Here is a 15014-nt window from a genome sequence, read left to right on the forward strand (position 1 = left end):
TGAAAAAAGTAAGAAACATATTCTGTACCTATTGTTTAGTACCTAATTTACTATGAAAACTGTTCATTATGTATGTTAGTCAGAGAACTCTTTCCCAGAAGACATTTTGACATGCCACAGTTGGAAAAAGTTAAAGTCAATTTGAATGACAGCTGGCATACAGTACTTGCACTTTGCAGCCGTCCCTGGCTTCTAGTCTCGTCAGTTAGCTTTTAAAGCTGAATGACAAGATGGGAAATGTACATCTGCTTGGGACAGGACTCTGCTTTGTCCATGACTAGAAATGGTTCCCCTGAAGCGCCCGAGTCAGCAGGACTGATCCCTATGGATAGTGTGTAAACAGTATTGACATTGCAATCTTTTAGGTCACTGTGAGTGCGTCTCTTCATAGACTTGAGTAAGTGTCCTGCATATGCATAGTTTACTTGATCAAAAATGATACAACCTAAAACTGTATTCATCTGCAAATGTGGTTGAGTGTGTTTCAGAGCACATTCCCTGTCACCTCTCTCAGGTGAATATTCGGTGAGTACCTCTTTGACGACTGGTTCAGCGTGTGCGAGCAGCAGTCGGGTGGACTGAGCTCCATGTCAATGGTGTAGCTGAGCAGAGCTAAGCAGCCACGGGCTTCAGGACTCTGTGGCCTCTCGGAGAAAGCGTGGCCTGTCAAACCAGTGGAATGCCGACATGGCTGTCATCAGGTCCACTGAGCTGTCAGCAAACGCAGCTCCTCAGCCACCACACTGTCTTGAGAAGGAACAAATCAAACTTCTGACTTCTGATCAGGTGAAAAGAAATTTGGACCATCTGACGTTTTACAACTTAAACATAAGCATACAACATGCGTGGTGGTGATGCAGAACTCCTGACAGTTGCACTCTTCAGTTTTAGCGTACCTCTAGTCACCAGTTCACTGATTTGAACTTTGCCTGTTGCTTGCTGCCTCTATTGCCATCATGCTCTGCACAAAAGATTAACCACTTCCACATAGAAAAAGGAATGTCAGGCACCACATAAATTCCCAGCAACAAAAGGTTGTGAGTATTAATATTAAAATGATTAATAACGTGATAATTGCCATGAATTCTTATAAATAAATTACACACCAAAAATTACTGAGTCACAATTCACCAGATTTGGGTCAATGTAAGAACCAATGCTGGGTAGAGACAACCCATTGAGACTGGGTAAAGTTAATGCAGTTTTGTGTCTGAGTTGTATTATATGCACAGACACATGCCTGCTATATTATATGTTATAATTCATGTAATTATTTGTATTTTACATATGATATAGCAAAATAATAAATCAATCAAACTATCCTGTTGACTGTGTTTGTTCAGTAATGTGGGCCTCACAATACGACCAACTCTCACCAGACAAGGGTCACATTGTTCCCACTTTGGCCAAGATTCAACAAAGTAGCTTACCAGATTCTCAGACTGGGATTTTACTTATAATATTTGGGGGTTTTTTATGAAAAAATAAATTAATAAAAAAAAATGTGCTTTCAATTTTTGCACAAGAAAGTAGCTTTCAGAAAGAATCCAATATGCCATTCATATTTTATGTTTGTGTCTTTTGTAAAATCTTCAGAATTAAAAAACAAAACATAATCCATACTTACTTATATGTGATGTTTGGCTCTTTAACATGCTGCAACGCCACTTCCAGCTGGGCAGGACTCACGTCTGTCCCCACCACAGAGGCAAAGTGTTTGGCCAGCAGCAAAGTGCCCTGTCCTGAGCCACAACCCACATCCACCGCCAGCTCAAAGGGACGACCTTTCTGAAAAAACATTTCAAATATTATGTTTGACAATCCTGTAAAATTATCACATCATCCAATGACAATGAGACCCAAAAGTGAATTTCAACATCTGGTAATAAATCCTTTTTTTTTTCAGTTAATAACACAGAGGTCACCATCTTTCTCTCCCTGCACTTACCTGTTTTTCCAGGAAGTCCAGCACCTGTTGTATCAGATGATCTGATGGAGAGATCCTGTACTTCCAGTAGGAAGCAGCGTGCTCCTTGCCTTCAAACAGACGGTTAAGCCATTGCTAGCTAATGCCTCTCCAAACAGATCTATCAGAAGTTTCATAAAGAGATTACAGAAATCTATCCTCTTACGTTGTTCTACTAGATAAGAGGAACAAACATCCACATTGAAAGGACTGTGTATTCTCTCTGTCAGCAGTAAGATAAACACACATACACACACACACACACACACACACACACACACACACACAACCACAAAAGAGGGGAACAGTGGGTGCCTGGGAACTGGAGGTCCCATTACTTCCACTGGTACGTGGTGTGTTTGACAATAAGGGTGTTTAAAGGGACAGCTCCAGAACTAATTTCTTACATGATGTGTCATGTCTGTTTTTACCTTTTCCTTTTTCTATTCTCTGTGCAACCTTTTTATGTACAATATTGCTAAGGAACTCAATGTAATCCAAAATAATTATAATAAATGGAAATCCAGGTCAAGCTCAAAGGTCCGTGAGCACGGGTCAGCTTATGGGTCAGGTGATGGTATGTGTTTCTGTCAGAACCAATGAAACCCCTGGGGATGATGTGGGTGAGGTAACAGTGGTACGTGTACAATTGTAGTATTGTTAAAACATCATGTGTTTAACGCTCCTGTGTCTGAATCTGTCGCTGGTTTTCTCATATTTCATAATATCGTGGTACTCTTTAACTAAGGGCTGTTTGTTATTCATTGTCACTGTTACTGTAGAAATGTGACACGTCATGAGAAACCTCTATGTGTGCTGCTCAGCAGAACTGAATTCAGTCTGTTCCCTGGTGTAAAAGGCAGTAGACACAAAGATATATCAACACTGGCTTCACTGGTCAGCTGTATGAATATAAGCTGTCACACGCTCTGATCCCAAATCTTCACACTGAAGGATTAGTCAGTTCTTATCACTTTAAAAAAGCTTTCCAAACACATTCTTGATCAAAATCAAATCAAGCCCAAACCACTTTGGATTATAACTATCAATACATCACATATGCAAATTTTTCCCTATTGCAAGTTAACCTACTTAAAGCGTGACTGTGTAACTTTTGCTAAACAGTGGAAACAAGTGGTAGTTGCAGGATAACGGCGCAGGATTGTTTTGTGTCAGTTACTTTAAAAGACATCATCAGGAGGTGACCTGAATGTGAGTGTCAACGGCAAAAAAGGAAACAAACACAAATCTCCTGATGCTGTGTTAGATACTCCCTTTACTTTTGTGATTAAAAAAAACATTGAACTGTTTGCCTGTAACATGCTAAAATGTAGTTTAACAGTACAGGACAAGTAGGAAAAGAGATCACTGTTATCAGATAGAAAGAAGAGATAGGATTTTCCTTTTCCTGCACTTAAATGAATTAGTAATAACAGAATGTTGTGCGATAAAATCAGCTCTTGCTAGTTGCTGTTGACAATCTTTAGATAGATATTGCTCTGTAAGTGACAGTGATCTCTTTCCTACTTGTCCTGTACTGTTAAACTACATTTTAGCATGTTACAGGCAAACAGTTCAATGTTTTTTTTAATCACAAAAGTAAAGGGAGTATCTAACACAGCATCAGGAGATTTGTGTTGTTTCCTTTTTGCCGTTGCACTCACATTCAGGTCACCTCCTGATGATGTCTTTTAAAGTAACTGACACAAAACAATCCTGCGCCGTTATCCTGCAACTACCACTTGTTTCCACTGTTTAGCAAAAGTTACACAGTCACGCTTTAAGTAGGTTAACTTGCAATAGGGAAAAATTTGCATATGTGATGTATTGATAGTTATAATCCAAAGTGGTTTGGGCTTGATTTGATTTTGATCAAGAATGTGTTTGGAAAGCTTTTTTAAAGTGATAAGAACTGACTAATCCTTCAGTGTGAAGATTTGGGATCAGAGCGTGTGACAGCTTATATTCATACAGCTGACCAGTGAAGCCAGTGTTGATATATCTTTGTGTCTACTGCCTTTTACACCAGGGAACAGACTGAATTCAGTTCTGCTGAGCAGCACACATAGAGGTTTCTCATGACGTGTCACATTTCTACAGTAACAGTGACAATGAATAACAAACAGCCCTTAGTTAAAGAGTACCACGATATTATGAAATATGAGAAAACCAGCCGACAGATTCAGACACAGGAGCGTTAAACACATGATGTTTTAACAATACTACAATTGTACACGTACCACTGTTACCTCACCCACATCATCCCCAGGGGGTTTCATTGGTTCTGACAGAAACACATACCATCACCTGACCCATAAGCTGACCCGTGCTCACGGACCTTTGAGCTTGACCTGGATTTCCATTTATTATAATTATTTTGGATTACATTGAGTTCCTTAGCAATATTGTACATAAAAGAAGGTTGCACAGAGAATAGAAAAAGGAAAAGGTAAAAACAGACATGACACATCATGTAAGAAATTAGTTCTGGAGCTGTCCCTTTAAACACCCTTATTGTCAAACACACCACGTACCAGTGGAAGTAATGGGACCTCCCAGTTCCCAGGCACCCCACTGTTCCCCTCTTTTGTGTGTGTGTGTGTGTGTGTGTGTGTGTGTGTGTGTGTGTGTATGTGTGTTTATCTTACTGCTGACAGAGAGAATACACAGTCCTTTCAATGTGGATGTTTGTTCCTCTTATCTAGTAGAACACGTAAGAGGATAGATTTCTGTAATCTCTTTATGAAACTTCTGATAGATCTGTTTGGAGAGGCATTAGCTAGCAATGGCTTACCGTCTGTTTGAAGGCAAGGAGCACGCTGCTTCCTACTGGAAGTACAGGATCTCTCCATCAGATCATCTGATACAACAGGTGCTGGACTTCCTGGAAAAACAGGTAAGTGCAGGGAGAGAAAGGATGGTGACCTCTGTGTTATTAACTGAAAAAAAAAAGGATTTATTACCAGATGTTGAAATTCACTTTTGGGTCTCATTGTCATTGGATGATGTGATAATTTTACAGGATTGTCAAACATAATATTTGAAATGTTTTTTCAGAAAGGTCGTCCCTTTGAGCTGGCGGTGGATGTGGGTTGTGGCTCAGGACAGGGCACTTTGCTGCTGGCCAAACACTTTGCCTCTGTGGTGGGGACAGACGTGAGTCCTGCCCAGCTGGAAGTGGCGTTGCAGCATGTTAAAGAGCCAAACATCACATATAAGTAAGTATGGATTATGTTTTGTTTTTTAATTCTGAAGATTTTACAAAAGACACAAACATAAAATATGAATGGCATATTGGATTCTTTCTGAAAGCTACTTTCTTGTGCAAAAATTGAAAGCACATTTTTTTTTATTAATTTATTTTTTCATAAAAAAACCCCCAAATATTATAAGTACAATCCCAGCTCTGAGAATCTGGTAAGCTACTTTGTTGAATCTTGGCCAAAGTGGGAACAATGTGACCCTTGTCTGGTGAGAGTTGGTCGTATTGTGAGGCCCACATTACTGAACAAACACAGTCAACAGGATAGTTTGATGCTTATTATTTTGCTATATCATATGTAAAATACAAATAATTACAGAATTATAACATATAATATAGCAGGCATGTGTCTGTGCATATAATACAACTCAGACACAAAACTGCATTAACTTTACCCAGTCTCAATGGGTTGTCTCTACCCAGCATTGGTTCTACATTGACCCAAATCTGGTGAATTGTGACTCAGTAATTTTTGGTGTGTAATTTATTTATAAGAATTCATGGCAATTTATCACGTTATTAATCATTTTAATATTAATACTCACAACCTTTTGTTGCTGGGAATTTATGTGGTGCCTGACATTCCTTTTTCTATGTGGAGTGGTTAATCTTTTGTGCAGAGCATGATGGGAATAGAGGCAGCAAGCAACAGGCAAAGTTCAAATCAGTGAACTGTGACCTAGAGGGTACGCTAAAACTGAAGAGTGCAACTGTCAGGAGTTCTGCATCACCACCACGCATGTTGTATGCTTATGTTTAAGTTGTAAAACGTCAGATGGTCCAAATTTCTTTTCACCTGATCAGAAGTCAGAAGTTTGATTTGTTCCTTCTCAAGACAGTGTGTGGCTGAGGAGCTGCCGTTTGCTGACAGCTCAGTGGACCTGATGACAGCCATGTCGGCATTCCACTGGTTTGACAGGCCACGCTTTCTCCGAGAGGCCCACAGAGTCCTGAAGCCCCGTGGCTGCTTAGCTCTGCTCAGCTACACCATTGACATGGAGCTCAGTCACCCCGACTGCTGCTCGCACACGCTGAACCAAGTCTGCAAAGAGGTACTCACCGAATATTCACCTGAGAGAGGTGACAGGGAATGTGCTCTGAAACACACTCAACCACATTTGCAGATGAATACAGTTTTAGGTTGTATCATTTTTGATCAAGTAAACTATGCATATGCAGGACACTTACTCAAGTCTATGAAGAGACGCACTCACAGTGACCTAAAAGATTGCAATGTCAATACTGTTTACACACTATCCATAGGGATCAGTCCTGCTGACTCGGGCGCTTCAGGGGAACCATTTCTAGTCATGGACAAAGCAGAGTCCTGTCCCAAGCAGATGTACATTTCCCATCTTGTCATTCAGCTTTAAAAGCTAACTGACGAGACTAGAAGCCAGGGACGGCTGCAAGTGCAAGTACTGTATGCCAGCTGTCATTCAAATTGACTTTAACTTTTTCCCACTGTGGCATGTCAAAATGTCTTCTGGGAAAGAGTTCTCTGACTAACATACATAATGAACAGTTTTCATAGTAAATTAGGTACTAAACAATAGGTAAAGAATATGTTCTTATCTTTTTCACACTGAGGAAAATAACAGTAAATTTGTTATAAAAGTTGAAAACCAAAGAAAATTTAAAAAAAATCAACTTACAAATGAATTACAAATGACAGCAGTCTCCCTTCAAAATCAGACAGGCATTTCTGAGACGAAGATATATTCCCACGTGCACCTCTCTCCTCGTGGCCTGAGGTGGAGTGTACAAGAGTATCAGCATCATCCATCTGGTCCATTCACTTAAAGGCAGACTCTCTGTTCAGTTCTGCAGGCGTAGGGGACATATATCCTCCTCCTACTCATCATCATCATCATCATCATAATCACCATCATTATCATCATCATCATCATCATCATCATCATCATCATCATCATCATCATCATCCTCACATGGACCGTAGTGGATTCCCTGTCTAGAATGAGTCATGACCTTGAATCAAAATGAACATCACCACCATCTAGTGGATGCTGGATGGACATACCTTAACTGAGTGCATAGTACAGTTCACTCACTGTAGGTTGCATATATTTTTCAGCCAGATTTTGTGAGTAAAAATGTACCATTAAAGTGTTAAAGACTACATCTCTGAATACACCGTACCAACACACAGCTACATGTTAAAACGTCTTTAAAAGTAACTGAATAAAAACGAATGCATCACTGAGTAAAACATATCTGGTTCATGTTATAAATCATGCCACAAATGAGTTGATGGAAAGAACAATCTAATGACTCCCCTTCTTATGGTTTGATCAGTTTTACGCAGCCTTACAACCATACCGCAGTCCTCATCTGGGTCCCAGCTCCATTGAGTTATACCGGGAGGCATGTGAATCCCTCCCTTACCCTGACAAGGAGTGGTGAGTGACAGCATGTTTTTGTTTGGTAGATTATCTTTTTTTTTTTTTTCTTCTAAATTTGTGATATGCAAATGCATTTTTATGTTAAGGTATTTTATTAATACCTCATAAACTCACAGATTTCTCTCATACTTGGAAACCCAGTGCTTTCCATTTGGTCTGTGCACAATGTGGTCAAATCAAAGACACAAGTCTCTGCAGATTAAAGACTTGAGAAATGACTGAAATATCAAATAAGTCACAAGTTTGGACACACTTTCCAATTCACTAAGTGTGTCCAAAATTTTGACTGGTACTGTATTTGTCTTTTCTTTTTGTCCAGTTTAGGAAAAACTCATTAGCGTGTTTGATTTGTATGTGTGTGTTTTTATGTAGGCAAGAGTGTGTGTGGGTGAGAAGGCCCATGCCTCTGTCCAGCTACATGGGGTTGGTGGAGTCTTTCTCCAGTTATCAGGCTCTGCTGAGAGATGACCCACAGAAAGCCACCGATCTCTCCCAGGACACCTGTCAAAGGTAAATGCCTTTTATGTACAGCACAGGATACACACATATGCACATCACACCATGTAACAAAGTTGTGTAAAAATGATTATAAGCATAGCAATTTGATCATTTGTATGAGTAGTAAATACACATTTACATATGAAAAGCAAGCCTATTCACCTATGTGCTGCAAACACGTGATGAAACAATGAATCCTTAAAACGGACATGTTGGAGAGGTAAAGTGTGTAACAGCAAGGCAGCATGTTGTCACAGACTCTCTGTCTCCCATGCTCGTCTCTCCAGGTTGATGACCATAATGAAGGTGACCTCGGCAGAGACAGAGGTGGTGGTGGCTGTGAAGTATTTCTACCTGCTGGCCTGCAAACCAGAGGAAGCCTGACTCTTGCCAGCACCCACAGGAACCTGAAACCCCGTGTTTTGCCTACAAATGCCATTTATGTAAAACGAATAGCTCGACATTTTGGTGCTGGAAAGTTGTACATGGAGGATGATGAACTGTTTCTTTAACAAAAGATATGCAAAGGTATTGGTTCACTCTCCAATATCTTTATCTCGCAGTCATCCTCTTTTCATGGCGCTGACACTGTGCAGATTCACAGTATATGTTTGTATTATATGACTGTGATTTGTGATTTGTTGAAGTACACAGGATATCTTTGTGTGAAGCTAAGGTGAATGTAGTACCACACTTGAACATTGTAAATGATATCTTCTGTGTAATTGTTTTTTTTTTTTTTTTTTTCAAATGACTGAATGTCTTACCCACTGTGGGCAAGGTGAACAAGTGCAGTATTTGCAAGGATTGTTTTATAAAATACCACTAGAGGGAAGCATTTGATCAAAAGTCAAAGTCTGCATATGTTCTTTATGTGACATCTATGTTGCGTGGGATCATATTCACTGACACATGCAATATAATATTCATCATATGTAGACTGGATGATGATGCCATACTGTATATAATTTTTTTTCTATGCAAGACTCCCACTTTCTAAAATTATGCTGCAGAGTCTTTGAAGGGAAGCACGAGTCCTTTGTGTTGGTGTCAGAGCTGAGACAGCTCTTTCTTCTTCCTGCTCCAAAGACAAGCCGGGCAGAGAATGTGACTCGTCATCATCCTGAGACATCTCCAGACTTTCTTTTCGGGTTTGAAGCTGAGTTCTTTGATAGTCAGTCTTAGATTTCATTTCTTTGGATTGTCCTTCTGATTCCTCTGATCTTTTTCATTTTCGCACTTCTAAGGCAACATTTACACCAGAGGTCACAGTGTTCACCTGTATCTACTCTTTATCTCCTGGTTATAGCTACTTTTAAAAGTGTTTTGTGCTCTTTTGAAGAAGTACGAGTGAGGTACAGTATACATAAGTCTAACCCACGAGCACAGACAAATCCCCATCATCAGTGACACACAGGTTCAGGTTGGTATAAGCTGAAAAGTCAGCTGCCTGTAGCTCTGTAACCTGGCGGGGGGCCAGTACCACTAACCCCACTCTCTGTTTGCTGGAAGACACTATACAGTGGAAAACATGAAGTCACTCTCCAAATAACTTTCAATGACCTCCAATGATCTCTGTACGAAGAGCAAATTTGCAATGGATGACTCATGTCTCCTATCGGATTTATTTCCACTGATGACACTGGCCCAAATATGAAATAAGTATCTGAAAATATCAGATACCATGTGCTTTTTTTTCCTGGTTACATTATTATAGATGTGTACCACATGAGAGAGCAAAGAACTGAATTACATCTCTTTTACTAAGAGGTGTAAACGAAACCCAGGCTTTATAATTGCTCTGAATGCCTGCATATTAAAGCCCTCAGAATCTTTGTTTTAAAAGCATATCGCAGCATTTCTTGCTTGCTGACAACTTTGTAGTGAGACTATTTCACATTTCATTTGCTGCCATTTTTTTTTTCCTTTTTCAGAAACCCATCTCTATCAATAACTTTATTATAATTATGTCATTTTAGCACCTATACTCAATATTTGTATAATAACAATGTATGAAATGACATAAAATGTTAGAACAGTGTGACAATAAATATGAAAAAGGTCGGTTGTATCACATTTAAACCGTGTTTGGCCAAATGATTCTCTACAGAGTTTGTAGTTGTAGTTGTTTTAACACATAGTGCCCAAACTAAAATTAATTGGACACTTGGCCACATAATGTTTATGTTGTCTGTGGCTCAGAGTTGAAAGTTACCATTTCGATTGAGGTAGAGTTGTCTCCAAATATGAGGAGTAAAGAATTGACTGTGCATAATAATGAATCTCAAAAATCTCAAAGGTAGCGGGTTTGCCAAAATCAATAGTTGGCTATGCTCAGCTGCGATCAGAAAAACTAGAAAATGTCAAATGATCTCATAGACAGAGGGGCACAAGTCTTGTGGATGAATGGAAAATCATTTGCATGGTGAAGAAAAACCCATTTATGACTGAACAGCAAGTCAAGAATGCCAGTCAATGGACTTGGCACTCTGGCATTTAATGACGATTTCAGATGCAACAGGGTGAATGCAGAGATATACAGGAGCATTGTGTGTTCGTTCTGTGGAGAACCATCCTAAACATACAACCAAAGCAACTTTGGCTGTACCTCTTCAACCTGAACTCTTCGTTTAATGATGATTCATTGCGAATGAGAAGGGAAGCTGAAAGCAACAGCTCCAAGCTCCTTTAGGATACTATGACCTGGACAAATGAGAATATGCACAGGCTGACTCCAAGTTTTCGCTTGAAAAAAAAAAAACAAAAAACATTGGCACCGTCTGATGCAAATCTGAGCCTTTCTTTTCTGTCTGTTGCTGCAGCTGTAGCTTTGAGCTTCATCTTCAGGTTACATCTCCCGCAAACATGGTGCTATTGTCTGATGATTATTGATGGAAAACATTAGCTTTCCATCCTGTGACACCAGATCTCTCCTCTTAAAAATGTTCACAAAACTCAGTAAACACTCAGCTTCTAGTGATTTATTTTTATTGATCTGTTTTTGAAATATGTCTTGTCACAACAGGATACTCCCTATCAGTGTGTCTAATCTTTTCATCTTTATAGACTGTCGCAGACGTGCAGAAACATTTCTTTTGAAAATCAATATGGAAAATATGAATAATTCAGGAATCACACACAACCCAAATCCACCACAAAGGATTATCAAACACACTTATTTACAGCACTGTATTTGAATATACTCATATGAGTAGGACTCATTTGCGTACTCATTTGTATTAGTCACGAGAAACATCTTTCACCCTCCTACCACATTCAACTGAAGGAAGATTACATTGTTTTAACAGAAGCAGCAAGAACAGGATATTTAGGTGTGAAGTGTTTGTCTGGGGGCATGTGTACTTTGTAACAGAAGAAAATGGACAAACTCTTTACATCAGTGATGCCAAGCTCAGATAGCACCTGACACTTTGAGTGTGCTCTCTCGATTCTTTTCAAATAGTGCAGAAAGAGTTGGACCAACTTCAAACCGAGTAAGTTCTTCTATCAAACAGTGAGCTGATGTCTGGCCTGTCTGCAGCACAGATGTTTCCATCTCCTCAGTGAAAGTGGAGTGTGTAACATCGATCAGAGTATCTGCGCTACAGCTAAAAGCCCGTCCTGGTTACTGGAGACATGTTCAAAATAATTCATATTTTAACAGAATATTCCATAAGAATGTTTCATCCATGTCATATAATGTTTGCATTACATAGACTGTATATTTTAGAAATTTATGATCATATGTTTTCACAAAGTTTTATTTCTTTTTGGAGTGTAGTCCATAACAAGTTGGAAGGAAGAGCAGACATTCCTCCCATAAGTCAATGCATGAGTCACCTGGTGATATAAGCTTCTGATGAGCCTGTGACTCCTGCTGCTTGCAAACATTGCACATTACACCAACTTCCCACATGCCTGAGGACAGCGTGACAAAATATTGCTGCCAACTTTGCTTCTGTGCCCATTTATTGTAAACAGATATCTGAGCAGCATCTTGGAGATTTACACTAAATCTAATGTGAATTTGATGGAGAACGGATGTTTGGAGTCACACCGCTGTCCTGTGATGCCTCAGTAGTAACTCTATGTCTTTTTCTGACAAGACAAATGGGTGTCTGGTAGATGTTAACCTCCAGCGCTAAACTAAGAGACTTATTGTGCACATGAGTTATTCATTTTTTTTCAGTTTATTTCAAATGGACCTCAGCTCTTCTTGATTTTCTAAACACCCTCAATGGTTGTAGCAACAGCAAAGCAGCAGTAAAGCGAACGTGCAGTACAAAACAGGATTTGCATTGTTATGACATGTGCATTAGTCATGTTCTGCAGAGAAGTTTTTTCTCTTAAATTGAGTAGACACTACACACACATCTGGGTCATGTGGTCCAGCAGGGAGAGCAAAGCCCTCGATGTAAGTCTTTGTGTCTACATGATTAAGATTAGAGCCACTGGGGCTGCTGTCACTGCTGCTGCAGTCACAGTCTGATCTGAATTGACAGCCAGATGTGACTCTAATGTACTTACACTGTAATTGGTAGTCCACCTATTATTTAAGAAAATACATTTAGGAAGAGGTGAAAGATTACCATGGTATTACAAATCTTTGTGAAAGAAAAGGACCCAAATCCTTTGGTCCACATTAAAATAAAACTTTTTGCATGTCTCCAATGAATTCGGTCATCCTTTGACTTTTAATCTAAAACCATCATCAGGTCAAAAATTTGAATTTTTTCCATTACGTTATGACCAAATACCAGCAAAGCTAATGACAATCCAATCAACTTCAGCTGTACTTTGTATTGGGTGCTAATTAGCAGATGATCACCATGCTAACTCACTAAACTAACATGGTGAACATGGTAAACATTACAATCTGATATACATCACATGTTAGCGTGCTGATGATAGTATTTAGCTCAAAGCAAGGCAAAGCAAGTTTATTTGCATTGCACCTTTCACCTACAATACAGAATGCTTTACATTGGCAGAAAGGGATAAAAGAAACACACAGGCATATAAAAGACAATATAAAAAGACGAATAAATGGGATTTGAAAAGGAGCAAAACAAGATGAAAAAGAATAATAAATTCAACATTAGAAATTTTGCCACAAGCAGCAATTATCATGGTCCAAGCAGCTCATGAGCACATATGCATTAATTGCTATTGAATTAAGCTGTTGAAAAGCTGCTTTTTCAAGGACTTTATTTAAAAATGGGAGGTTTAATATTGGCCTGTAATTGTTCATTAGTGAGTCATCTAGATTATTCTTTTCTATGAGAGGTTTAAGAACTGCACTTTTCAGGGCCTGAGGGAATTACCCTGAGAAGTGTTGAGTATTTGCCAAACATCTGATGACATGCAGTTAAAGACATTTTTGAAAAAGCCGATAGGCAGAATAAAGGCAGCAGGAGGAGGATTTCAGATGTTGCACAATTTCCTCCAAGGTCATATGGTTGATAGGATCAGTCTGGGTCATACTACTTAAACTGGATGCAAGGACAATACAGACCTTATATCTGATACGGCTTTTCTAATTTCCTGAATTTTATCAGTAGAAGAATGAGGCAAATTCATTCCATGACTTAGTAGAATAAAGCTGGGAGGTTGCTGACACAGAAGGCTTTGTCAGCCTGTCAACCATAGCAAATAATGCCTGTACATTAGTATTGGTTTTGGCAATGATGTCAGAGAAGAATGACCTTGTATTTCTCAATTCTAGATCAAGAATAGAAAGTCTCTTTATAGATGGGTATTCACTTTTACATTTTTAGTGTGGCATTTCTCAATGGTCCTTTTTTTTTGAGTGAGTGTAATGATATTGAAAAGATTCAGATTTTAGAAATGAAATTAGCTACAAGATCATTGACTAAGACCAAAACAAGGTTATTTAGGCCAAGAGAAGGAAATTCAATTTAAGAGCAACATGTAAAAAAAAAAAAGAAACAAATTTTCCAAAAGCCGTCCGTTTTGTTATTTGCAGCATTAGCCAGTGCTTTCGGTTTATCAGCGAATCCCAGACAGGCTGTGGCAAGAGGAGGAGAGAGTGAGGGGAGGAGAGGTTAGGAGGCTGTTCCATGAGCTGGTTATCAACAACCCTGGCACTGAGGCTGGCGGAAGCCGCTGTGTTTCATGGTGCATCATCTTAGGCCTGGCCAACCAAAAATGGCCCATCAGCACTTTCATTCCAGATCTGCTTGGGTGGAGGCCATCTGCCCTGAAAGGATGCCTGCGCCCCCAGACTGGTGACAGCGATCATCTAATAAAAAAACTGGCCTTCCAGTTTTCACAGACAGTTAAACAGTTTAATTAAACTACTTCTGACTGCTCTATGCAAACATAATTAGCCCACACATGTAGATTAAGTCTCCTTATTTCTCTTTTAAAAACCACAGCATTTGGGAAGCGGTATGTTTTTATAGTGTCTTCCTGCTTATGTTTCTGATAACGACATCTCCCACAACCAGTTACAGGTTAAATCATCCCTTTTCAGTTTTTCTGAAAGACAGTTTTCTACCCCTTTGCTCCACATGAGACATCAACAGTCCTCTCCACTTTTGTCTCACTCAGATGTATTAATGGTTCAAACCTGTTTTCCAGTTGTAATGTCAGGGTTGGCTGCAGCCTGTGTTTATACCCCCTTTGGCTATCCGCCAGATGTCCGGTGAAGTTGCCTGAGCTGAATCTGAATTTTTTTTTTTCCTCAAAGGAAGCTAAAAGCAACACAGCGTTAAAGCACAGCCTCGCAAAGCTGCTGGCATGGCTGTAGACCCTTTAGTATTGTTTAAAGGAGCTATTTGTAAGTTTTTCTTATGCTACATAGCCATCTTTAGCATTAACAGCTACCAGTCTGGAAGAAACA

The 15014-nt window shown here is 39.4% G+C and overlaps 2 protein-coding genes across 2 annotated transcripts; one reads left to right on the forward strand and one right to left on the reverse strand.

Moving 5' to 3' along the window:
- Positions 1 to 484: 484 nt before the first annotated feature.
- On the reverse strand, positions 485 to 4245 carry LOC111218825 (putative methyltransferase DDB_G0268948). Its single transcript, XM_022741300.1, is given in 5 exon segments — positions 485 to 641; positions 643 to 747; positions 1628 to 1788; positions 1949 to 2062; positions 4216 to 4245. Coding segments are annotated over 5 exon segments (567 nt in total).
- A 400-nt stretch (positions 4246 to 4645) lies between these two features.
- Positions 4646 to 10209, forward strand: LOC111218526 (putative methyltransferase DDB_G0268948). The gene is made up of 6 exons (XM_022740864.1): positions 4646 to 4862; positions 5024 to 5184; positions 6064 to 6280; positions 7545 to 7648; positions 8024 to 8161; positions 8437 to 10209. Exons 1-6 carry the CDS (start codon positions 4752 to 4754, stop codon positions 8531 to 8533), a joined length of 828 nt encoding a protein of 275 aa, XP_022596585.1. The 5' UTR covers positions 4646 to 4751; the 3' UTR covers positions 8534 to 10209.
- The last annotated feature ends 4805 nt before the right edge of the window (positions 10210 to 15014 follow it).

The sequence above is a fragment of the Seriola dumerili genome, unplaced genomic scaffold (assembly GCF_002260705.1).
Source record: "Seriola dumerili isolate Sdu_G_001 unplaced genomic scaffold, Sdu_1.0 BDQW01000052.1, whole genome shotgun sequence".
NCBI classification, from domain to species: Eukaryota; Metazoa; Chordata; class Actinopteri; order Carangiformes; family Carangidae; genus Seriola; species Seriola dumerili.